The 27,581-nt window shown below is 35.7% G+C and overlaps 1 protein-coding gene across 8 annotated transcripts in view; it reads left to right on the forward strand.

Annotated features, from left to right (window-relative positions):
• Positions 1 to 27,581, forward strand: part of LOC5576734 (myb-like protein A) — a 571,099-nt gene that overhangs the window by 350,028 nt on the left and 193,490 nt on the right. For 4 of the 8 annotated variants that reach the window (XM_021837664.1, XM_021837663.1, XM_021837665.1 and 1 more), the window contains exon 2: positions 22,064 to 22,533. The exons of the other annotated variants lie outside the window; for them this stretch is intronic. In XM_021837664.1, the coding sequence (XP_021693356.1) occupies positions 22,404 to 22,533 (130 nt within the window). In that variant the 5' untranslated portion in view covers positions 22,064 to 22,403. The remainder of the gene's footprint in view (positions 1 to 22,063; positions 22,534 to 27,581) is intronic. 8 annotated transcript variants of the gene reach the window in all.

The following is a 27,581-nucleotide window of genomic DNA, read 5'->3' on the forward strand; positions in this document are numbered from 1 at the left end:
AAAGCAGAGACTTATTGATAATTTAAAAAAATATTTTTAAGTTTACCGTCATAAGGGGATGCTTTATAACAAGGGTCATTACATGCGGAACTCTCTACTAGTCAATTAGAATGACTCAAATGGTTATTTTTGTTATCATTCAATGAACTATATGAATTAACCTTTTATTACGGAGGATCTGTATAATATTACACTAGATCAGCAATAAAAAACGGTAAAATATTGATAAATATAAGTTAAACAGTTCTTAAAACGCCTAAAACCATGTTATTATCGAATATTTGGAGAAAAAATCACTTTGGGCGCAAAAATGCTCGCTACTCCCGTTCTACACTTCAGAAACCACTACTGGTGCCTCATTTTGGTTCATTATTATAATTATGTGGATGATGTTTACATTTTTATGAATTTCACTCCAACCATTTTTGTTTACCAAATAGGTGGCACACTTGCCCCAAAAAGTATAGATTTCAACCAAAATGGATTTCGTATGTGAAACTAAATATTTTTTTCGTCCAAATGCTACAATAACTTACACTTTTGTATAGCTTCACGATGTACAATACGTTTGAAAAATCTGTTATTAATTTACCTCTCACCATGCTATTTAGAAACAACGAAATCTTATAAAAATTCACTGAAATCTGATTGTTCTTACAAAAGTCGATGTAAATACATGAAAAATAGAGCAATTTTCGTCAAATGTTGATCATCGTTTTATGAACTATTAGAACCATATAGTTAAGCTCAAAGATAAAATATATTTTGTAGTTTTTATAAAAATAAGGGGTGGCACACTTGCCCCTATGGCACACTTGCCCCAAATTCCGCTAGGGAAAAGGGATTCGAGAAACATTAGCGTTACGTAATTAAACGACGGAGCCCAAATAGCTGAGGCATTCCTTAGTCGAGTACCGTAATCCGGGGTATCTTTGATCAGCGGGGTAACATTGATCGGAATGACTCATCTCGTAAAAAGTTCGTATCATCATTTATTGATGGAACATTTCCAAATCACGAATGGTGCTTCTCTTTCTTATATTCATAAGCTAATGAAAGTGAAGATTTTTGCACAAATTGCGTTTACCTTATGCGTAAATTTGTCAACTTTTCAAAACAATGATTTCAATGGGTAAGGATAACATTACCGAAGATTCATGTCTCACATAAGTTCTGCAAACGATATGAGCAAGGAAAATACGGTTCTTACTAAAAATGGCATCGCCGAAAACGATTCCGTTGTCAAAATTTTTATGAGTATGCTCAATTAGGCAATATTAACGAATTACTGTAAAGAATGTAGAATTCCCTTAGGAAATTGCCTACCTTTAGGCGTATTCCGTGGTTTGAAGTGTTTTTAATTTTAAAATAACTCAAAAAGTAAATGACTTGTAAGCATTTGACCTTCATATTCGGCTTCGGGGGCCATGATTTAAGTAAGTTACGATATTTTCAATATTACCGAACGTTGTTTACATAGGTGATCAATGTTACCCCATATCAGCTAAATCAAAAAATCACTTTAAACATTTTTTTAAACATGCTTAAATCTTTCAAAAAACAAAATGCAGTATATAGTCACGAGCTATGGGTGGCAGTACTTGTTTTAAAAATATAAAATTTGCAACATTTGCATTTTCAAACGAAATATTTAAGAAATATTCAAAAAAATGATCAATGTTCCCCCGGATTACGGTACCAGCAAAGCCATGCTGAAGGTGTCTGGGTTCCCGGTCGGTCCAGAATCTTTTCGTAATGGAAATTTCTTTGATTTTCCTGGGCATATAGTATCCACGTACCGAACGTATACGAATGCGATAATGACAACTTTGACAAAGTAAGCTCTCAGTAAATAACTGTGGAAGTGCTCATTGAACACCAAAGTGAAGAGCAGGCTCTGTCCCAGTGAAAAAGTAATACCAAGAAGGCCATGTCACTATATTAATGCAGTCTCTGTCTTTAAGAACGGATATCTAGAGTCTCTAGTTTACCAAAATGGTCTCTAACTTATCATACTTATTCCACTTTCAGCCAAGCCTGATGTAATATATAGAAGCTCCTGAGAAAACTTCAGAGACTGTAATGTGATTAGTCCACAGTTTCTCAGGAATTTAGTTATGCGTCAAGGAAAAGCTTCTAGGGGTTTCTCCGGAGATTTCTTCTGGAGCATACTCAGGAACTCCGTTAGGAACTTCTCTGGAAGTCAGAAATTCTTCTGGAAATTTCTCTGATAATTCTCCAGGCGATTTTTCCTGAGATTTTTCAATGGATGCTAAGATAGATTTCTCCAGAATTTGCTAGGAGAAATCTTTAAGCACTCTAACGCAACTATCTCTACTTACTCTAAGTAAATTCAGAAATTTTACTAGGATTTTTCACATATTTCTCGGATAAATCGCGTTAGGTTTCTTGAGGATTCTTTCATTGTAACCTTAAAATTCACACCAGTTAATACTACAGCAATCGTTCCAGTAATTCTTACAGATCATTTCTACATAAATCTCGTCAGAGATTCCGTCTGATGTTTTTCAAGGAATTCCTCCAGATAATACTTCAATTATTCCAGCAGTTGAAGGCTCCTCCTAATCAACGCGATCTGTTCACAGCGACTTAATCAGGGATCCCTCTGCAAATTCTTCCAGAGTAATATCTCGAAAAATTCTCTCAGAGATAAAAAAAAACTGTGATTTTCATAGATGCTAAGAGATTTTTTTTTTTCCCATAACTTGCTTCAGGGAATCCTTGAGCACTCTAACGCAACTATCTCCAGTAATGTCCACAGAGATTACTCTACAAATGATCTCGGAGACTATCCCAGGTTTTTCCTCGGATATTTTCCCACTCATTCTTCCCCCATTTCGTCAATTCTTCCTCTAAAGTTAAGATGAAGATGGATCGAAGCTAAACCTCGAATTTATAAGAGCGCAAACCTAGAAAACCTAACAACTGTTCGAGGTAAAAATTGATTGATTCATACAGTGTTTCTTCCAACAAAACCAACAAAGGTAAATTTCCGAATTTTTGAAAAAAAAAAATGTGTAGGGATTCTTTTTAGAGACTTCAAATGAATTCCTATTGATTTTCCAAGCATTATCATATCCATTCATATTTACTCCCGGGATGTTATGGGAAATTATTGGAGGGAATCTTTGAGGAATTCTTCCAAGAGTTCCTCAAGAAATTCAACCTGGGATTTCTCAGTAAGTTCATTTAGAAATTTTACAAAGAGTTCCCAAACATTTCTCGAGTAGTTTCTCAGGTAAAATCTCGATAGATTTTTTTAAGGTTACTTCAGTTAATGCTATATCAATCAATCTAGTTACTCTACTAATCATTTTTACATAGATCTCTTCAGGGGAGGGAGGAATTCCTTCAGAAAATTTTGCAAGATTTTATCCATCAATTCGAATGATTTTTTCGTTTCTCCCAGCAATTGAAAATCTTCCCCAAATCAACACAATTTGTTTAAGACGATAACGTTTCAGAGAACCTTTAATTACAAAAATCTCCTGGAACTTCTTCGAGAATTCAGGACTCCTCCCAGATACCCTTGTAGCAGTTTATAACATACAAAAGGGGGGTAGAGTTACTTTCTACCACATACATGTTTAATCCAAAGTAAATTTAGAAATACTCTCCGGATTTTTTCAAAGCTTCAACAATAATTTTGAAAGAAAATTGCTATGACATCTCTCTTAAACTATCCATAGGAGAATACCTAAAAAGTTTTTTTAAGACTTAGGAAAACTGTTAACTTACTTCTGGAGGAATTCTTGAATTTGTGAGAGAATATCTAGTATGTTTCGTAAAACTGTCCTTAGATAAATTTTAAAGAATCCTGAGCTACAATTTTGTAGAAAATTCTTAGAAATACCGAAATCTGTGGAGAAATTACTTATTAAATTCACTATAACGTTTTTAACGGAAATTTTATAGGAAATTTATGGAAGAGTAACTACATAATGTTCTTGGAAATTGGAACTTTCTTGAAAACAAAAAATCTCAAATAGTTCGGATGGAATCTCTCAGGTGAATTCTGTAGTCTTCCCAGGTTGAATGCTTGGAAAAAACTTCTCAGGAAGTCTGTACAAAAATATCTGAATGAACTTCTGATGAAATTTCCGGATTAATATCTGATTGTACATTTGAGCAAATACCTAAATTAACCCTTAACCCTCAAAATCCAGGGACAACCTTAAATTTTCCGGAAACCAGTAGATCAATTAATTTGAAATAACTTTTGAGGTAAATGTGGTTAGTTGGTCTTACAATCCCCTTAACATTCCCTCTTTTCTAGGTAACGGAAAAAGCGTAGACACGAGGGGTCCAATATTGGCCTCAAACGGAAACCTCAACATCCAAATGAGCTAGAAGCTTGGTGTCTTCGGCAAAGTTATTCGGTTATCTGGTCATGAACACTCTGATCGAGAATTCATCCGCTAGGTGGCGCTAGTGACAAAATTTATTCAATAATCTGTATCTCAAAATCCTCATCAGTTAGAAGGTTAGTGTCTTCGGCAAAGTTGTTCAGCAAATCAAGAGCTATGTAAGAGTCTGATTGGGTATTGACGATTTTTCTTCAATCGTTTGTATCTGAAGATCCTTATCAGCTATTCAGTACATTGAAGGCTATCTGGAGATGAAAATATGGTTAAGAGTTTATGCGCTAGGTGGTGCTAGTAGCAAATTTTCTTCAATTGTGTTCAGCTTAAGACCCTTATCAGCGTAGGTTGGTGTCTTTGGCAAAGCTGTTCAATAGATCAAGGCTATCTGGAAGTGAAGAGCCTGATTGTCGATAGCGCTACCTAGCGGATGAATTCTCAATCAAATTTCTCATTGCCAGATTCTAGCTCATTTGAATGTTGAGGTTTCCGGTTGAGGCCAATTTTGGACCCCTGGGGTCCATGCTTTTTCCGTTCCTCGAAAAGAGGAGGGGTCAGGGGGATGTCTCACCCAAGGATTGAAAGACCAACTAATCGCATTTACTTCAAAATTAATTTCAAATTATTTGATCTAGTGGTCTCCTAATTGCGGCCATTGAAGATTCAAGCTTCGTCTCGGGATCTTAGGGGTTGAAAGGTTTGAATGACTTTTTTGCACTCTTTTGTTGGTATGTCTACATAAGTCAACTCTCAACATTTTAATAGTTTTGTGCATTTTGGGTTTTATGCCGTAGCGCAGGTTTATCCTTTAAGGATTCTTATTAAATTTTTCGCAGAATTTTTATAAAATTCTTTGCAGGATTCACTTCAGATTTCTAACATGATTCTCATCAAATTTGTCTCAAGATTCTCATCAGAATCCTCAAAAGATTCAAATCAGACTCCTTTTGGAATTTACATCAGAATCCTTTCAGGCTTCTCAAAAGAATCTTCTTAAAATCCTCTGAGATATTTCATCAGCTCCTTCCAGAATTCACATCAGACTCACCTAAAATTTTTGATAAGAATTCTTTAAAAATAGTCTTTAAAATTTGAGGATTTTGATAAAAAATTTCTCAGGATTCTAATAACAATCCTCTCAAAATTGTCATCAGAATGCAACAAAATCTCTACGGAAATCTTATACGAATCCTTTTAGGGTTCTCATAAAAATCCTTCCACAATTATCTCTAGTATACTTCCAGGATTCTTATCAGATTTTCATCTAATGCTCCAGGATTCTCAATGGAGTTCTTCCAGATTTCTCAACAGAATCCTTTCAAGATTCTTATCAGAATTCGACCTGGATTCTCATTTGAATCTTTTTACAGAATCCTTCCAGGATTGGCATCATTATCCTTCGGATTCTAATCGTAATCCTTCCAGGATTCTTACCGACACTCTTCCAGTATGTCCACTATCTTTTCTGGATTCTCATCTGAAATCATTTAGGATTTTAATTAAAATTGATCCACGATTTTCAACATTATTTTTTCTGAATTCTCATCATAATCCTTCCAGGATTTGTATCAAATTTGTCCACGATTATTATTTAAACATTCTAGGATTATCATCAGAAACACTACAGAGGTCACATCTGAAATCATGATTTTCATCACAATTCTTCCAGGTTTGCTCAAAGAGATTCTTTCAGGATTTTCATCAGAAACCTTCCATCAGAAACCATTAAGCAGATTATCAGATACATTCCAGAGATTTCATAAGAGGCCTTCTAGGATTTTTATCAGTATACTCATCTGTGTCCTCTCAGGATTCTCATCAGAATATAACTCTAATCAGAATACTTGCAGGATTCTAATCAGAATCATCGTAGGATTCTCATCAGAATCCTCTAAAGCACCGTTTCCCAAATTTGGGTTTCGCGACCCCCCAACGTCTCGTCAGCTCGCTTTTCATAGTACAGACAAAGCGAGGCCTGTTAGCGCCTAGCGCTAGGAGGTTGTGGAACCCAAGTTTGAAAACGATGCTTTAAAGATTCAGAATGCTTTTAGAATTCGCATCAGAAGCCTCTCAGGCTTCACAAAAGAATACTGGGAGGATTTTCCTTAAAATCCTCTAAGCATTCTTTCAGATTTCACCTCAGACCCGTCTTAACTTTTTTTGTTGAATTCTTTAAAAAATATAATCAGTATTTTCGCAGGATTCTAATAATAATCCTCTCATTCTTCCAGAATTCTGAGTAGAATCCTTCTCAGCAAGATTTTCACCAGAATTCTTCTTGAATTCTCATCAAAATAATCCTAGATTTTCAACAGAATCTTTCATAATCCTTCCAGAATCTAAGCATATTATCTGTTCACGATTATTATCAGAAATTTCTAGGATTCTCATCAGAAATATTGCAGAGGTCTCATCTGAAATCATGATCTTCATTACAATACTTCCAGGTTTCTAAGAAATTCTTGCAAGATTCTCATTCAGCCATTCCATGAAAAACCGATCTAGTGGGTCTCCGAATTCCGTGAAAATTTGCTATTTTGTTCCTTATCCGAAATAAGGATACACGTATTTTTGGATTTTTGATTAGGGTGACCATTTCCGAAATAGGGTGACCAGAAAAATCACGATTTTGCAAAATTTTTATTTTTAAAAAATATATAACTTTTGAACCGTTCGACCGATTTTCAATCTTTTTGGACGAAATGAAGGCTAAAGATTTTGACTTTTCAGGAAAAATATAAAATTTCACAAACATTGTGTTTTTACATGAAAAAACTCAATAGTTTCCGTTTTTTTGTGTTTTGAAGGCCTCGGGACCAAAGAGCTATCGCTGTTCTCATTTTTTATTGAAAGTTCAGAAAATTTTACGTATACTGTTAAATTTTCAGCGATGTATGTTTTTTAGTTTTTGAGATATATTTTTTTGAAAATAAAAAATCAGTCATTTTTTATCGGCACACACTGTAGGTCTCAGCGCATTAGATTTGTAATGTTAAAAAAAATATAACTTTTGAACAGCTTAACCGATTTCCAATCTTTTTGTATGGAATGAAATCTTAAAATTTCAACTACTCAGACAAAATTGAAAAATCTGATAAAAATATGTTTAAACGTAAAAAAATATAAAAATTCTAGTTTTTTAAGAAATTTTCATATATTTTAATGTAAAAAAAAATTTTTTTTTCAAAGTTTTCTATTTTTTTCTATTTTTTCTGAAAAGTTGAGACCTTATGCATTCATTCCATAAAAAAAGATTGGAAATCGGTTGAGCTGTTCAAAAGTTATGATTTTTTTAAACATTACAAATCTAATGCGCTGAGATCTACAGTGTGTGCCGATGAAAAATGACTGATTTTTTATTTTCGAAAAAATATATCTCAAAAACTAAAAAACATACATCGCTGAAAATTTGACAGTTTACGTAAAATTTTCTGAACTTTTAAGAAAAGATGAGAGCAGCAATAGCCCCTTTGGTCCCGAGGCCTTCAAAACACGAAAAAACGGAAACTATTGAGTTTTTTCATGTAAAAACACAATTCTTGTGAAATTTTATATTTTTCCCGAAAAGTCAAAATCTTTAGCCTTCATTTCGTCCAAAAAGATTGAAAATCGGTCAAACGGTTCAAAAGTTATAATTTTTGTTTTTAATTAAAAATTTTGCTTAATCGCGATTTTTCTGGTCATCCTATTTCGGAAATCAAAAATACGTGTATCCTTATTTCGGATAAGAAACAAAATAGCAAATTTGCACGGAATTCGGAGACCCACTAGATCGGTTTTTCATGGAATGGCTGCATTAGAATCCTACCAGGATTTTTATCAGAAATCTTCCAGTATTTTCACCAGAAACTGTCCAGACTTTTATTCCCAGTATAAAAGAAATTTCAAATCTATAGCATTGATTTTCACTAGACTTGATGGTGGAAAAGGCCTTGTATCCCGATGAGTTACCGGTATCCGAATATTTGTAGATGCATCTGGAGGTGCAACAAACCCTCTGCACATCAGAATTGATTAATTGAAACAAAATATATGAGCAAACGAGTGCAAGAAGTCGTCCACTCCTTTGAAGGGTTAAATTCAAATGAAAATCGTAGAGAAATTCGTTTATACAAAATAAATTAAATTGTAATTCAGGCTATGAAATTAAAAAGTTTTGATGATTTTTAATCTCAAGATAAAAATTTTGAAACATCATAAAATTGTGTTGAACTTGAAAAATGGTACTCACAAGAATACCAAGCTGAGAAGCAGGCTGAAATTCCCAAATGGATTTCGTTTGAAAATAAGATAGAAAGCATCAAATTTACTCCCAAGAAAACTTCTACCTTCAGTGGAACGTAGAAAATCTCACAACACAGTCTGTTTACTGAGCTCGCTTTTAAAATTGTCCCGGGTAACACGTGAGGCCCTATTCAACGGCATCACAACCTCTTCATCGAAAACAATCCTATCTTATCTGCCCGCAACCCTCTCCAAATATAGCCTCCGTCGTGGCGTCAATTAGCTTATTAGGTGAAAAATTGGCGATTTTTAGCTTCGTTTGATGGTGTTGATGCATTCTCCACCGTATTGGACTGGCGTAATGGTTATCTTTTTTTTTCCCCAAAGCTGAATGATGACATCACGAGGAAGCTCATGTGATTAGTGCGACCTTCCCAAGTTGACGAGAAAAATTATTTAGAGACAACAGATCTTTTCTCTGGCGTTATGTCTCAACTGGGACATAGACTGCTTCTCAGCTGTGTTCTTTCTCCAAAGTGATTATCTGGATATTTTTGCCAATTAACCATTTTTACGTTGGTATATCCTGGAAAGAACTAAAATACTCTGTGTCCATGAAAGTGAAGAAAACTAACCACACGAAAAGATCCTCGATCGGCGGGAATCGAACTCGCTGCATCTTGCTGAATAGCTGCGCGTTTACCGCTAACACCAAAACTAATGGAACAATCTTGTTCCTCTACATTCTAATAAATTCTACAATACTTATAATTTTCACGTAACAATCATTGTACAATTACAACGACATTCGATTAGAACAATCAACTCTTGAGAAGCCAAACATTTGCCTTCCCATCGATGATGATATTCATGATGCCAGCAGAGGGCAGCCAGTCAATCGATTGTGTCGAACAGTGTCGAACTTACCGAATAACAGTCGCAAACGGTCATGTGGAAAGATGCTTTATCAATTTTAATTGATATCAATCGATGGATGGTGGTTGTTTGCAATATCTATATACACCAATTTATCGGACAAGGTGGAACAAGACCACGTTCGCTGCTCGTTCGTTGTTTGCAGATTCGATGGAATGGGCAATGTCATTGCGAAAGATACGGAAGAAATTCCATTTCTCGTGAGGATCAGAACTTTTTCTTGTCTAACTGGGAAGACAATGACCGGTTATCACATAAAGAAACTTCTGTTGTTTTTTTTCAGTCACGTTGGCCAGCAATAGACACAAGTTTCAGAAGAATTCAGTAGATATTTGCCGTTGCCGTTGAAGATTTTAGACTAATTTGGTTGTATGATTTTGAAAGAATCCTCTTGAAGATTCCGAGAGAATCCTGCACAGGATTCGCTTCAAGATTCCCTGGATATCCTCTCAAGGATTAAGAGAAAATCTTATAAAGGATTTAGAAAACATCTTTTGAAAAAATCTGAGAGAACCCTGTTCTGGGTTCTGAGACAATCTTGTTCAGCATTCAAGATTCCTGTTCAGATTTTTGAAAGAATCTGGAAGAGGATTCTGATAGAACCCTGTTTAAAATTTTGAGAACCCTTACCGGGGTTCTGAAAGAAACCTGCTCAGGCATCTGAGAGAATCCTGCTCGGGATTTTCAGAAAATTCTTATCATGGTTCTGATAGAATCATGCTCAGGATTCTGAGAGAATCCCTTTCAGGACTCTGAGGGAATCCAGCTCAGGATTTTAAGAGAATCCTGCTCAGGATTCTGAAATAATTTCGATCATGGTTCTGAGAGAATCATGCTCAGGATTTTCAGTGACCTCTGCTCAAGATTCTGAAAGTACCTTTCTCAGAATTCTGAGACAAAATTACTCAGGATTCTGAGAGAATCCTCCTCAGGATTCTGAGAGAAACTTACTCAGGATTCTGAGAGAATATTGCTCAGGCATCTGAGAGAATATCTGGGGGAATCCTGATCATGATTCTAAGGGAATCCTGCTAAGTTTCCTGAAGAAATCATGCTCAGTATTCTGAAGGCATCCTTGGAATGCTTCTCAGGTTTTAAAAAGAAAATCATTCTATAGTATCGTGTCTTAAAACAATATTCAAGTGACTAAGCACGATAAGAATATCTCAAAATTAGCACCTTTTTATCGGTGCCGCATCCACTAATAATAGCGAATGAGTCACCCGTCACTCCCACAGGTTATTTATTACCGCATAATCAACCCCAAAATGGCACCAAGTTAGTTAACTAAGTCGATTAACACACGATGATTCATCTTCTCCCGCGCCGTTCACGATACGGCACACGGGTTCACGTTCTAGTCCCGTGTTGTCACGCTTGACCTGCCCCATAAGCACGATCCATTTTCGCTCTATATGCTAATTCGGCGGCTAATGCATTCAGCAAGTCTCGTTTCCAACGGTGAAACACGTTTATTTGCAAAAAAAAACCTTGTTGTTTTGGAAGCTGAGGGTTCCACAAACAATTGTAGACGTCAATCGTCGAACCCAGGGGACGTCGACGTCTAGGATCGCGCGATTCCCGTCACCATTCGTCCGAATTGCCACCTGTCAATTCCGAGTTTGATTCGTGCTGCAACTGCAATCGTTAGTCGCTCAGTTATGAATATTAACGCGCTCGCAGCCTCACGGTGCTCCCTAGGCCATTATTATCCGAAAATAAAATCTCAATTAATTTTGTGCATACATACAGCAGTCATTACTGAAACATATTTGAAGCCTGGATCCAAACCCAAAAGAGATCCAAGTTTTTTGTTTATCGTAATGATCGACTTGATGGGTTGCAATCATCGTTCATAGGCCTGTAAAAAAACAACTTTTTTCGTCATTTGAAACCAAAGTTTTAGAAACATTGGGTGTTTCTGTTGAAACACAGCTTGGTAAATATACTTTCACAGCTGCCTGTTTGCCTCTTCAATGCTCAAGGCAGCAAGTTAATTTGCTCCAAACTGACTTGCGAAAATTGGCTCGCAAGAAGTCAAATTGTTTTGTCATTGGTGACTTTAATGCCAAACATCGTTCATGGAATAATTCTCAAAGTAATTCCAACGGCAGAATTTTATTTGATGAGTGTTCTTCAGGATATTTCTCAATTCAATACCCTGATAGCCCTACATGTTTTTCCTCTTCTCGAAACCCTTCTACGATTGATTTGGCCTTAACCGACTCTAGTCATCTTTGTAGCCAACTGATTACTCATGCTGATTTTGATTCTGATCATGTCCCTGTTATATTTTAAATATCCCATGAAGCGATTCTTAATCCTATCAGCTCCATTTTCAATTATTTTCCAGTCGACTGGAATACATATGAAACATGTATTGACTCTAATCTTGATGTTAACATTTCTTTGCAAACATAACTTGCTGTTCACAATGCTCTTGTTTCATAGACGATGATCTCAAACTCTTTATCCGTCTTAAAAACGCGAGAAGAAGGCAATTTCAACGCACTCGCGATCCTACTTTGAAAATTATATGGCAGGATTTGCAGAAAGAAATCAAGAAACGTTTTGCTCTATTAAGAGACAATAATTTTGAAAATTTTGAATGTGCGCACAATTTTAATTTAAGACTCGCAAGTTCAATTCGAAATCAAGTAACTCAGGATTTTGAAAGCATTCTCAATCAAGAAAACGTTTTCAAAAATTCTTGGGAGACTGATTTAGAAGAAGTGAGAACTATTATTCAAAATTCAAACATATGAAAGCCCATGGGGTGACGGATCTTTTTACATCTTCATCAAGAAACTTTCAGAGTAGCTTATCATTCTTGGTAGATATATTGCAGGAGTTTCTAGCTATCGTTCAAACAGTTTACCATTCTCCATTAGTAAACCCTTCGAAAAGGTAATTGTGAACTGAATAATAGTTCACACAAACAAAAATTCAATTTTTGCCAATGAACAGTTTGGACTCCGACTTGGACATTCGGTGCAAGGTCATTTGGCATAAAGTCGTTTGACATAATGAGTCTGAAACCAAGAATTTCTTAGGATGACTTCTTTTTTACGTTTCTGGTGAATCCCTCTGAAGACAGCAGGCTTATTTTGGAATCAATTGATACAAAATTACACTTTATTCAAGGATTCTATGCTATTGAATGAACCAAAGTATATAAGGAAAGTTATTTTCAACAGTATTTTATTACTAAACCATCCTTCACATATTAGTTTTTCTTTTGAGTTGCACTATTGGAATACATTTTTGCACTGAAGATTTTGATATGTTTAGCACAAATTCACCCTTCTTTCAAACATTGCGTGTTCTTTCTTGATATGATTCAACCATAATTATTTTTTTATTAAATAAATGTCACCTTCTTTTAAACATAGACTGTTCTTTGTTGTTTTAAACCAACTCTGAATCATGCTTTGATGACGTATTTGTTCTGAAAATCACGTGACGTGAGAATTCGCTGTGAGTTGCTTTCATTCTGAAGACTTAAATCATCAAAGGGGCGTAACTTTAAAACAGATCGTACGATTTGTTTTTCAATTTTGTCCATACGTAGCTTTGCCATAGAAAATAGGGCTGTTGTTAATCCAACTTATTGCTTTCTGGTGAGTTGCAATCTTGGTGGCAATGATGATGTCGCGCCACACCTTCTAGGAATTTTCCTCTGGATTTAATCCGAAAATCCTGCTGGAATTCTTCAAGATGTCTTTCGAGTATTCTTCCGAAAACTGTTCCGGTATTTTTCAAGAAATCCTTGTGGGAAGCTTCCAAAAAACCTTCGTTGATTTTTTAGGAAATGCTTCTGTAATTCTTACTTAATTCCTCTTGGATTCTTTTGGAGTTATGTTGTTATGAATTATTTATAAATTGTTCGGAATATTTTTCGAGGATTTTTCCGGACAACCCTCTGAGATTTGTCCGGTTATTCCTGTATGATTCTCCCAGAAATCTAGCTAAAATTCTTCAGGTTTGTTTCGATGATTCTTCCGGGAACTTTTCTGAGATGATACCGGACATTATTTTGTGACTCGTTTATATACTTCCAGAAATCCTTCCGGAAATTCGTCGAGAATTGTTCCGGAAATCCTCCTAGTAGATTCGGAAATCCCTCTCAGATGCTAAGATTCTTTCGGAAATATTTCTGGGATTCTTCTAGAGAAACCTCAAGTATTCTTCCGAAAACCGTTCTGGGATTTTTCCGAATATCAAAAATCAAAAATATGAAAACCCCTGGCGATGATGGAATTGTCTACATCCCCATCAAGAAACTTCCAGAAAGTAGCTTATCATTCTTGTTTGGTACATTTAACCTTAGTAAGAACTTTGGGTCTTTTTCGACCCATTTCAAAATTCAAATCAATGTAACTTTTGATTGAATTAACCTAGCAATTTGAAATTTTCTGACAATTATTGTATTGTGGGAAATTTTATTTTTGCGGAGCTTCCATAAAAAAAAAGTTACAAATTGTGGCTTAGGGTCGTTTTCGACTCGAAAATTCAAATAGCTCGTTAAAAGCAACGTGTTGACCGAATTTAGTTTGGTTGGGCTTAAATAAAAGACACACATGTCTTGTTTCAGAAACCCACCCGGAGATCCGGATTTGGTCACTGTGGCCACCAGGAACCTGCTACATCTGAAAAAAATGCCTTGGGAGACCCTTACTTTGACAACCTTTGACATCGTCCTCATATTGTTGAATAGGTATTCACGTGGACTGTGAATAGAGATTCTCAAATCCCTAAGTAATTCATACCCAGTTCCGGAAACCCGGATGGAAAATTAAGTTTCCACCCCAGTTTTGTCTATGTAATTCACATCGGTACTATTCGGTTGATAGATATTTTGGCATACAATTTATCTATCTATATAAATAAAAATGGAGTGGTGTTTGTATGTCACGAAATGGCTTGAGAACGGTCCAACGGATTACCGCAAGATTTTCACTGTTGCACCCCTCAAGGGATGCGACGTGTTCGTGCGAAGAAAAAATTTGGGAAAGTCGCCGGGTTTATCGGAAAAACGGGAGAAGACTAAGGTGTAATTTGTATGGGGAATTTCTTGACGTTTTTCAACAGCCTACTTGATGGCAAAACGAAGTTTGCCGGGACCACTAGTCTGTAATAAAGAACCAATTACCGTTGCACATCTCCTGAAAAAAATGGTCCAGTATGGTCCATGTGGTCCATGTCCGGTTCCTGGAGTCGCGGAAGGTGGCCAATCTGGACAATTCGATGAAATTACTCGGATGTATGCCCCAAAACTAAATAAATTGTGTACAATTCCTTATGATTTTTAAAGTTTGGATGTATTTTGCCAAAAGCATGAACGAATGGCTATTCTGTTCTCTTGGAGCCCCGGAATAGCCACCGGGAAACCCGTAATATGGGACCACTAAGTTTGAGCACCAAAAGAGAGGCATGCGGCAGCTCAATCTTCATGATTTTGAATACATGTGACTCTTCTAGCTCAATTTTAGATGAATGACTACTTTGGTTCTTCTGAACCACTGAAATAATATAGGAATACCACCGGAGATACCCGTATTGTGGGACATTTCAGTTTTTGTATCAAAACTTGGCATGGGACGGCATCATTTTCATGTTCAAACTCAGTCCCCTGTGACTCTTCTAGTTCAATTTTAGAAGAATGACTTATACTTCCTTAAATTCTTCCGGAAATCTCATTAGCTATCTTCCGGAAATTCATCGGGAATCATTCCGGAAATCCTCCTGAAGGATTCTTCCGGAAATCCCTCTCACATTCTTCCGGCAATCCCTCTCAGATTCTTCCGGCAATATTTCTGGGATTCTTCTAAATAAACCTCGAGTATTCTTCCAAAAAATGTTCTGGAATTTTGCTGGTTATCATTTAAGGATTCGTCTTCTGGGATTCTTTCAGAAATTATTTTGAAATTATCTGGCTTCTCTAAGATTTTTCTGGCAATGCCACTAGGATTCTTTCGAAAATCCTTCTGATTTTTTTCCGGTAAAACTTGCTGGGAACCTTCCAGAAATCATTCTGGAAGAATTTTCGAAGATTTCCGTGAGAATTGCTGTAAGATTGTCGGAATAAGCCCAAAAGGATTTTTGGATGAATTCCTAAGAGATATCCGGCAGAATCCCAGAACGATTTCCGGTGAATTTCAAAAAAAATTTCCGTAAATGTTCCACAGCAAATTCTTAGAAGAGTCCCAGAAAAAATCCGAGAGTATCTCAGAGGGATTTACGGCAAAAATATGAGGAATTTCTTTAAGAACACCTAAAGGTTTTCTGGAAGATTTCCTAAGGGATACCTGTAAGTAAAAAAGAAAACCGGAAAATTCCCCGATGAATTTTTGGAAGAATCCCAGAGAGATTGTTTTACGACTTCCGGAGAGATTTCCGAAAACATTCTCGAATAGTTTTCGGAACAATCTGAGATGAATTTTCTCAAGAACCACAGAGGTATTTCTAGGCGAATATTTGAAGTAATAGCAAGAAGATGTCTGGATTGATTCTAGCTAGATTTGTGGAAAAAATAAAAGGGGCTTTTTGGAAGAGTACCAGAACGATTTCCAAAAAATTCTGAAGAATTCTAACAGGATTTCCAGAATTTCTGAAGGATTTCCGGAAGAACCTCAAAGAATGAATAGTAAATTTTTAAATATTATAGTTTCAGAGAAATTTCCTTGAGCATTTAAAATATTGAAGGCAGGATTTCCATAATAATTCATAAAAGATTTCCGAAAGAGTCCCATAGAGATTTACTATAGAATAAGAAGGATTTTTGGAAAATATCAGAGGGATAGCTAAAACAATTTCCGAAAAAAAAAATCAGAAATAATGTTAGTGTAGGGATTTCTGGAAGAATCTCTGAGATATTTCCGGAACAATCTCAGAAGGATTTTAGGAATAGATCCAGGTGAATGTTCCGAACTATGCCATGAGGATTTTCGGAAAATCCCAGCGACAAGCATCTTTTCAAAAATCCCATAGATAATTCAAGATGAACTCCAGTAGGATTTCCGAACGGAACAATTCCAGATGAATTTTTGGAAGAACGACAGAAGAATTTCATACGTATTACCTAAAGAATTTCAAAAGGAGTACCGAAAGAATTTAAGAGGGATTCTCGGGACAATCCCAGGGATATACGGAATATACGGAAAAACTGAGGGATTCCCGGAAAAATCTCAGTGAGATTTGGAGGGGTGTTTGAAAAAATCTCAGAGGAAATGCTAAAAAATCCCGGAAGAAGGAAGATGAAGATTTTTTTTAAGAAACTCAGAGTGATTCAATTTACAGTCTCAGGGGAATTTCCTCTGAGAAAATGTTTATGTTTGGAAGGATATCCGTAAGATTTCTAAAGAATATCGGAAAAAAACACAGAAATATTTTCAAAATTTTTTTTTTGGTGTTTTCCGGAAAACTAACAGAGGTATTTTTAAAATAATCCAAGATTTTTTTCTTGTAAAATCATAGAGTTATTCAGAGAATATTCCGGGAGAAACCTGGGATGATTCGCGAAAGAATCACAGAAAGATTTAGGAAGGAATTTTGGGGGGTTTCTGGAAGAACTAATTGAGGATTTCTGTAGGAATCTGAAACAGACCCATGAGGATTTATGGAAGAATTACAAATGGATTTATGGATGTATTTCATTGTGATATCCAAAAGAAAACTTTCTTCTTCGGAAGAATCCCATTAAGTTTTTCAGGAAATTCTCAGAGTGATGCCCAGAACTCTTGAATGATTTACGGAAGAATTTCAAACGGAATTTCAGGAAATATTTCAGATCAACTTTGGTAAGAGTATTAGAAAGATATCCGTAAGAATATTAGTGATATTTTTTAAGAGTCCCAGAGGGCTGTTCGGAAGTTTTCTTAAGGGATTTCCATTTGAATTCAAGAGTGATTTTCTGAAGATAAACTGATAAATAAAAAATGAAAATTAACTAATAAATAACTAATAAATCAAGAACATTTCCCTAAGAATCATAGGAAGATTGTATCATGATATCAGAATTCCAAGCGAATATTCGAAATTTCCCAAGAAAGATTTCTGGAAAAACTTAAACAGGATTTCCGATAGAGTTGAAGAAGGAATTCTAGGAAAGGTCCAGGAGGATTTCCAAACAAAAAAAAATGATATTTTGTTCCTAATCAAAAAAATGGATACACGTGTTTTTGGATTTTTTGATTGGTGTGACCATTTCCGAAATAGGGTGACCAGAAAAATCGCGACTTTGCAAAATTTTTATTCTCTGAAAAATCATAACTTTTGAACCGCTTGACCGATTTTCTATTTTATTGGACGAAATTAAAGCTAAAAATATTGACTTTTCAAGACAAATATAAATTTTTACAAAAATTGATTTTTTACATGAAAAAAAATTAAAAAAAATCGTTTTTTCGTGTTTTAAAAGGCCTCGGGACAAAAGGGGCTATTGCTGTTCCCATTTTTTTGAAAGTTCCCTCTAAAAAAAAATTTACATGAAAATACATAAAAAAAAACCAGAAATATTTATGCATTTTCATGTTATTTTTTTAGGGTTTTATAATTTTTCTAGAAAGTTGAAATCTTAAGCTTTCATTTCATAAAAAATATTGGAAATAGGTTGAGCTATTCAAAAGTTATGATTTGTTTTAAATAAACAGATCTTATGCGCTGAGACCTACAGTGTGCCGATAAAAAATGACTGATTTTTTATTTTCAAAACGTAAAATTTTCTGAACTTTCAAGATAAAATGGGAACAGCAAGGAGCTATTTCCTATTGTCCCGAGGCCTTAAAAACACGAAAAAACGGGAACGGGTTTTATTTTATTTCATTTTAAAAAAAAGTTAAATTTTATATTTTTCTTGAATTGTCAAAATCTTTAGCTTTCATCTCGTCCAATAAATTGAAAATCATCCAGGCGGTTCAAAAGTTTTATCAAAGTCGTGATTTTTCTGGTCACTTTTTTTTTGAAAATGGTCACTCTAATCAAAAAATCCAAAAACACGTTCAAACAATCCAAAAACAGGTTTCGGATAAGAAACATAATAGCAAATTTTCACGGAATTCGGTAACCCACTCGATCGGTTTTTCATGGAATGACTGCATAGTAATTTTGTTGTAGTTTTTTAAATTTCCATAAAATAGATTGGATTTCTTGAAGAATCCCAAGAATTTGAACGGAATAATCTGACAGTGAAAGAATATATATTTAACCACAGTTTCAAATTGTTTACTGGGAAAATACCAGAAGAATCGGGAAAATCCTGGGAGAATCTAAGAGCAATATCCATAAAAGTCCCAGGGACAATTACAAAAGAATTTCTGATGGATTTATGGAAAAAAAATCAGAGGGTTCAATATAATAATTTTGGATGAGTTTCCGGTAGGAATCTTGAGCGGTTTTTGTGAGAAACTCCGAGAGATTTCTAGAAAAATCTGCAAAAGATATTCAGAAAAATTCCAGATATTTTTAAAGAATTCCATCCCTCAGGAAAGCAAACATAGAAACATTTCCGACAGAATTCCAGGGAAATTCTACGGAAAAAAAAACCTGGAGGGATTTCCATAAAAATCCAAAAGAAATTTCCAAGATGATCCAAAAGAACAAATATTTTCGGAAGAATCACAGAGTGATCAGAGAGATAACTATAATAGTTTCAGAAGGATTTCCGAAAGAATCTAAGAGGAATCTCCGAGATATTTCTGGAAGAATCCTAGAAGGTTTTCTCTGAAGAATCTTACAGAGAAGATTCCCCAAAGATTTTCTGTAGTATCATAAAGAAATTGCAAGAGAAATTCCAGCAGCATTTCCGGAATAATACAAAAAGGATGTTTTGGACGGAACAGCTCGAGATACAGTCAGTGACATAAGTTAGTAATCAAATGCTGTTTTTCCATACAAAATTCCCAAGTTTGGGGTGCTGTATCTCAGCTTCTGGTAGTCTGAATTGGCTGGAATTTGGATGACGAACTACAAATAACTTGAAGTTTTGCCTGTAAGGGAATTATTACATTGCAGTCATTTTACACAGAGTTTCAGAGGGTTGTTCAAAGACAAAAGTAAGTAACCGAGAGACTTTTTAATTTGATTGAAAAACGGTAAGTCGTGGAAAGTTGGTCTGTTCCACAAAGTTGTTCAATTTCAGTCACACAAATTTGCAGAACACACCAACTTTCCACGACTTACCTTTTTCGAATTAAATTAAAAAGTCTCTCGGTTACTTACTATTGTCTTTGAACAATGCTCTGAAAAAAACAGGCAAAACTTCAAGTTATTTGTAGTTTGTCATCCAAATTTCAGCCAATTCGGACTACCAGAAGCTGAGATACAGCACCCCAAACTTGGGCATTTTGTATGGAAAAACAGCATTTGGTTACTAACTTATGTCACTGACTGTAGGGTTAAGAAAGAAGTTTAGGGATTTCCTGATATATTTCAGAAGGGTTTCATGAGGATTACCGGAAGAACTTCAGAGATCTTTGAGATAATTCCAGAGAAATTTACGGAAGAATTGATGAGGGGTTCCAGGAAGAATATCAGTGAGATTTTCTTAAGAATTTCAAGAGTATTCTCAGAAGAATCCCATAGAGCTGTGGAATTTCTTGAAGAATCCTATAGTGATTCAATCTATAATCTTGGATGAACTTCCGAAAGAATCCCAGAATAAATGAACGAAGAAGAAAAAAAATTATAATGCATAAACTCTAGTTTTTCGGTGACTTTTTTCTTAATGTTTAATCACAATTGTTATTTATTTCCGTGCTACATTCGATGAATCCCATGCAACAAAAATTGTCGACGCTATCCGTCAAATTCGCTCATCAAAGCCATTTTGGTGAATATAACAACACAGTCAATGACTGGTGAACATTGAATTGATATAATGTTTTTCCTAACAACAATGGTCTAAGGAGCACCGCGTTCCTAGGTTAATGTCAACGACTTTGCGGTTCGATTTACATGCGACGCTAATCTGTGAACGACGGCGGCAACGGAGGTGTTTGAGTAATTAGCACGACCGTGTAATCAACTCCCGTCGTTCTCTCCTGCGATTGCTGGATGCGGCAAAAAAGCACGAAAACAGATGGCATATATCGGGTCCTTGTGAGCAATTAGAAGCCCAGATGGGATCCTTTTATTGTCGATTCGCTGCTGGTGCTAATATAAGCGACACTTGCAAAGGGCCGCCTCGCGTAGATCAAGCACGTGCTATCTGTGGCTTTGTTTCCAGCACAAGATCTCCAACCTAGATTGTCGATCAACGACTTCGGCTTTTGTTCTAGAAAAAAAAAGTGAATTGAGTCTTCTTGTCGAGTTCGGGTTCTCTCTTGGCAGGCGCTCAAGTGGGACAAGTTCAAGATCTTGAACCGCACCGCATCGGAGACGTAGAGCGGAAGTGTTCCTGACATCGATTGGTTGTTTGACTGTGCACTTCAGCATTGGTTAACTAGCAGACAAGCGTCTCAATGGAATCCAATCGATAATGGCCAATGAGATGCGGTACTTTTTTGCGCCATGTTTCTACACGGTACTTGAGCGGATAAGACACACCTCGCCGCCCCGTCCAAAGTAGATGCGATAAGCGTATACTACGTAGACGTAATTTGAGACGGTGTTGTCATTGATCATCAACGATGTGAAGTGGTTGGTTTGATATTGGATTTTCTAGGCTAAGAATCATGAAAAAGCCCCTTTATTGGAATAGATTCAAGAGAAAGGCAAATAGGGCTAGAGTGGTTGGATCTACAGTTTCTTGTCAGGGGCTTCTATATAGTTTGTCGTAATGTGAGTGGATACGAAGCAACACTTTGCTGAACTACACTTTCCCTCAGAATTCTGTTCAGGATTCTCTCAGAATCGCGAACAGGATACTCTCAGAATCAGGATTTTCTCAGAAACCTGGATAGGATACTCTGAACAAGATACTTTCAGAATCCTGAGCACCATCCGCTCAGAATCCTGAGGTGGATACTTTCAGAATTATGAGAAGGATTCTCTCATGATTTAAAGAAGGATTGTCTCAGAATCCTGAGGAGGATTCTCTCAGAATCCTGAGGAGGATTCTCTCAGAATCCTGAGGAGGATTTTCTCAGAATCCTGAGCTAGATTCTCTCAGAATCCTGAGCTGGATTCTCACAGAATCCTGAGCTGGATTCTCTCAGAATTCTGAGCAGGATTCTCTCAGAATCCTGAGCAGGATTCTCTCAGAATCCTGAGCACGATTCTCTCAGAATCCTGAGGAGGATTCTCTCAGAATCCTGAGGAGGATTCTCTCAGCTAGCTCAAGCTTTAAACTTTGAGTATATATGTCAAATGGATCACGCTTTCATCCAGTCTGAAAACATTTGCAACAACTTTGTATGGAAGCTGATTACCTAGGTACACAGATTCAGTGTTTTTCCCACAACTGATACCGTCGGATTTTTACGATTCTCGCTACCCATCCACGCGTGCGCTCAAATCACTTTCTCACTCTTGGAACGTGGACAACTGGGCAGTAAATCAATCCTCCCCGTATTTTCATGTAGTGTGCAACAGGAATGTGCCAATCAGTGTGCCTGCCAAACCGTGTGAATTCTAGTTGAAATTCTTAGCAACGTGTCCAACACTGCATCTGTTCCATAGGCGCACATCGCCTGAAGTCAACTGTAATTACCATGCATCATCATCATCATCAACAACAACGACGATAACAGCGCCAGCGGAAGCAACAGTGACAGCCGGCAACAAATAACCTAAATTAGTGATTATCGAAGTGAATTGTGCCTCGTCGGGTCCGGTAAAACGTGCAACCGCACGGATCGACACGTGCTTTCGGGTTGTTTTTCGTGCTAAAAGCTTGGAGTGCTCGTTTCCGTCGTGATCGTCATGACGGTGAAATTGTACGAAGCATTCGCCTCAGGAGCAGCATTGGGAGCATCGTCTTCATCGTTCGGAGCACTAGAACACTTCCGAGCCGATCGTGGCAGCAATGGAACTGTGGCGCAGCCGCTTACAGGTAATTTTTGGTGCGATGTCTTTAATTGGGAGCGGCAAGGTCGAAAAGTTTTCGTAATGAGACTCTTAATAATTTGTCACACGGTTGGCAATTATTGCATCAATTATGAACCCAGGAAGCTTAGCGTCACTTTCAATTACACAGGTCGACAAAAAAAGTCGATGCACATGAGAAGATGAAACTTAAAGTTTCAGTCAAATATAGGGCATCTGTGCTAGTGATAGAGGCTAAACTATTTCACGTAAAAAATAATCTTTGAATAAAAAAATCATTGAATTTCTCAAACAAGAACTTCCTGCATTACTGGAACATGTTCCAGTAGTAGTGGTATTTGCTAACTTCTGGTATTTGCTAACTTCTGTTCCTTTACATTGATTTCCCATTGAGCCTCACTATTATAGGAACGCCCCACTATTACTGGTGTAAAGGAGCAAAAAAGTTAAATTGGGAATGGCAGTTTGTCTTGACAGCAGGGGATTTTTTTTTTATTATCGTACAAATTGGGCCGAAGGGTCTCAGATTTTCATGAAACTTTTTCCACAAGCAGGGCTCATGGATATATGAAAAAAAAAAAATTGAGAAAAATTCGAGGTCGCCTATTCTTCCGGAAAACTCAGGTGGAAATTTTTTGTTTTCCCTTGACACTACTTACTTTGAAAAATCATAACTCAAGAACGAAGCATCGTAGAAACAAAGTTTTTAAATGAAAATTTAAGCAAATTTTCTCAAAAATCCAAAAAAAATATGAACTGGAAAAAGTTTTCCACAAAATTTTCCACCGTTGGGAAAATTCGTAAAGAAAAGCCGGAAAAACTATGCCCGAACTCGTGGAAAATTTTCAAAAAAATATTTTCGAGAAGGTAATTTATAAGCTTTAATCACTGAAATTTTTGGAATGCACTTATTTTTCGTTTTTGAGTTATGGCCAATTTTGTGAAAAATGTCCAGATGTGCCATATAAGACTAGTAACTTTTAGGATGTACTTATTTTTTGTTCCTGAGTTATGGTCAATTTTGTGAAAAATGACCATATTAGCCTTTTCTTTGAAAACCCATATTTCAATCGAAGCATCAGAAAAACAAGGTTTTTTTTATCAAAGCAATTGCAAATTTTCTAAAAGATCTGAAAGAAACGATATGGGATTGGTTTTAATGAAGTATTAGTCGGATTGGATTATATTTTTCATGAAACATTACACCGTTAAGCAAAGCTGAAAAAACTGTTTCTTTTCCATTCCAAGGGATTCTTTCTTTTCTATGGAACAAATAAGATTCTTTTTATATTTTTCTTTAATTTTATTTATTCAATTATTCAGTACATAACTTACATTTTATCTTAAAACTATCTATTTTTTCAACCGGGAAGATTGCCTTTGGTTGCTACCACCAGAAGATTTTCGTTTCTTTGTAGTATTAAGAACAAAGCATGCTGTATTTTCTTGGTTTTCATGTGCATCTGAGAATTCACTTGCAAAAATGCTTCGTTCGTCTTTTGGAATAAATGAATGATATTTTTTTGTTCCAAGAATTGGAACAAGGTTAGAAAATCTCTCCTGAAGTAATTTTTCAGCCTCTGAATAGTCATTTTCAGTTGCATAGATGAATTCCCAATCTTTTTTAAATTGGTCTTTCACTTTTTGCGACACAGCCCAGTCAAAAAATTGTTTGGCGTTATTAATTTCCGCTTCTAATACTAGCATCTCTAGCCATTCGCTTAATATTGCCACCGATACCATCACATGGACCTTTTCCATGTGAGGTTGGGAAAAAGTGCCATTCTGCTTTAATTTTAAAATTATTTTCATGGTTGCATACATTTTTGAAATTTGATTTATTTTTGTACTGCTCTCCGCACCATCAGAAAGATAAATGATTTTTTCAAGCCCAGGAAATTTATTTTTCAATCTTGAAATTAGTTTTGTTTGAAAAGCATAAACTGATGTCGTGTTATGCTTTTTTATGTCAGCAATTACAACAAAATTTAAGACTTTGATCGAAGAGTTGTCTTTGTAATAAATTACAAATGGATGTATTGTTACTTGAGGTCGTACAAAGTAATGGCTTTGAATGGAATCTTGTATCACGCACGAATAATTTTCCGCGAAATCCATCTGGCACATTATTTCTTTGTTTTCAACTAGTGATTCCTTTTTAGCTCTTATAAATTTATTTTGTTTATCTACTTTGAATTGATGCACAAGAAACTTCTCTGTGAGATTTTTCAAGTTTTCTATAAAATCATTTACATTTTCCTCTTTATTGATAATTTCACAACGAGGAGAAATAATCCAAAAACAATACTTAACTTCTTCAACGTTGTTTTCATCTAAGCGATTGGCAACAAAATCTAATTTCTTTAATTTACAATCCTCACAGGACCTCAAGTAACAATCATCTGTACTATCTGGACATATCATTTGACTAGTCAAAAAGGTGTTAAGTTTTTTTTCTGTATTATGAACTTCAAAGCAATTAGTTTTTTTCAATGCATCAACCATGAATTTCATATTCTCATGTATCATGCAAACACAAACATTCATGGCCGATGAATCCTTTGTATAAACACATTGTTTTGGTTTAAGTTTCCAGAACGATGTGAATGAGACAGATTCCTGTTCACTCTTACAGGTTTCCAAATATTGTTCATATAAAGTATCCAAAGGCGTTTTTGAACATTTTGGCGCACTCCATTGGGTAACTTCATAGATATGGTATCTTTCAAGCCAGGAAATGGCCGACTGATATCCCTTAGGTAAAAATTTGAAACTATGTCTTGGACATCTGATTCATGCGAGGGTCGTCCTACTTTTGAAAGTAGTTGAATCCCTAAATTGTATTTTTTTTGATTCTGTTATAACGTGTTGAGACACGTCAAAATGAGCTTTAACTTTGGCATATGACCAATTCCTAGGAAGTAATTTTAGAAGTTCAATTTGCTTGTCAGGTTCGGCTTTTGTAACAGCTGAGTTCAAATTTAATAAAACGGAATTAAAATCCTCTGTAACATCGACAATATTAGGCGAAAACCAAATCTTTATTTTACTCAAAATTTGATTGAACATTTCGTCCATAGAAGCATTGCGATAGTTACTACTAGAAGCATCCAAACGTGAAGATTTTACTTGAAAAGAAATTTCCAAGAATTTAGCAAGCTCTTGTATTTTTTGTACATTATTTATAGAACTAACTGACTCACCCGAGCAAGGAGTTTCCTTTGGCGACGCCAACGAAGATAGTGGTGAAACTTGTTCCTCAAACGCCATTGCTTCTAGAAGACCCCTTACGAGAGCCTCCTGGTCACCGGTAATGGAGCACTTTTCATCTTTTCCGTAATCCACCGAACTCCATTCGAATGAAGCTTACTGATGAGGCCTTGGCTGATCGATCGTAGATTTGTCCTTACTGATTTGTGGCCGTCCAGTCCGAAGGGGTTACAACATAAAGAATTGTATTCGTAATATTGAACTTTGTCCATTTCAACAGCTTCGGGAAAACTTTTTTCACTTTACAAAAAATAATAACGAGGAATAAACAGCTGATAGACAGCACTTGCACTTTCTCACTGCTCTTTGTTAGTTTTGGTAAACTTATGATTCTCAAGCCATTTCAACGCTTTAAACTTGAATTGGTAAATACCTATTTGTCATATTGTCTACCCATTTATTTAACTGTCAATTTTGTAGTTACCTAACAGGAAAAAATTGCCTACATTCTGATTGAAGAAAATTTTGTTTCTATGTAGTTTCGTTCTTAAGAAATTTTGTTTATGAACTTATAAATTTGTAAATATATGGTTCAAACAGCTCATCCTAGCAATATTTGATCATGTTTTAGGAACGAAAAATGAGCGTATTGAAAAATATTGTAGGATTGGATCTTATTGATCGCTCTTTTCAAATATACTTTGTTTGAAAGCTGGAATAGCTAATTGGGTTTTCATTATTTGTTTTCATAAACAGTGAAAAATGTCCTGGGAAACTGATTCCATTTCAAAAATTTTATATTTTTGAGATAATTTGAATCCGGTTCGACAAGTCATGATGAGTCTTGAGTCATGATTTTTAAACGAAAAGGCATGTATGGCAAATCTTTGCATTTTTTACAAAATTGACCATAGATCAGGAACTAAAGAAAAGTACATCCTAAAAGTTACCAGAATTGAAGTTTATAAAGTTTCTTTCTTAACAATATTTTATTAAAAAAATTCCACGAGTTCGGGCATAGATTTTCCAGCTTTTCTTTATGAATTTCCTCAACGGTGAAAAATTTTGTGGAAAACTTTTTCCAGTTCATATTTTTTTGGATTTCTGAGAAAATTTGCTTAAATTTTCATTTAAAAACTTTGTTTCTACAATGTTTCGTTCTTGAGTTATGATTTTTCAAAGAAAAGTCTTATATGGCACATCTGGACATTTTTCACAAAATTGGCCATAACTCAAAAACGAAAAAAAAGTGCATTCCAAAAATTTCAGTGATTGAAGCTTATAAAATTACCTTCTCGAAAATATTTTTTTGAAAATTTTCCACGAGTTCGGGCATAGTTTTTCCGGCTTTTCTTTACGAATTTTCCCAACGGTGGAAAATTTTGTGGAAAACTTTTTCCAGTTCATATTTTTTTTTGATTTTTGAGAAAATTTGCTTAAATTTTTATATAAAAACTTTGTTTCTACGATGCTTCGTTCTTGAGTTATGATTTTTCAAAGTGAGTGGTGTCAAGGGAAAACAAAAAATTGCCACCTGAGTTTTCCGGAAAAATAGGCGACCCTGAATTTTTCTCATTTTTTTTTTATTCATATATCCATGAGCCCTGCCTGTGGAAAAAGTTTCATGAAAATCTGAGACCCTTCGGCCCAAACCCGTACGGTAATAAAAAAAATCCCCTGCTGTCAAGACAAACTGCCATTCCCGCCTAAACATCATTAAAACGATATCCAAGTCACTTTGGTCCAATAATCGCTCTACGCGCTTCAGGGTAGCACAAGCGTAGATAGCGGCCTCAAAATCACCTGTTTGAGCCGACAAAATCTCCTAGAAATCCTTTCACCGAT

Source organism: Aedes aegypti, chromosome 1 (genome assembly GCF_002204515.2).
Source record: "Aedes aegypti strain LVP_AGWG chromosome 1, AaegL5.0 Primary Assembly, whole genome shotgun sequence".
NCBI lineage: Eukaryota > Metazoa > Arthropoda > Insecta > Diptera > Culicidae > Aedes > Aedes aegypti.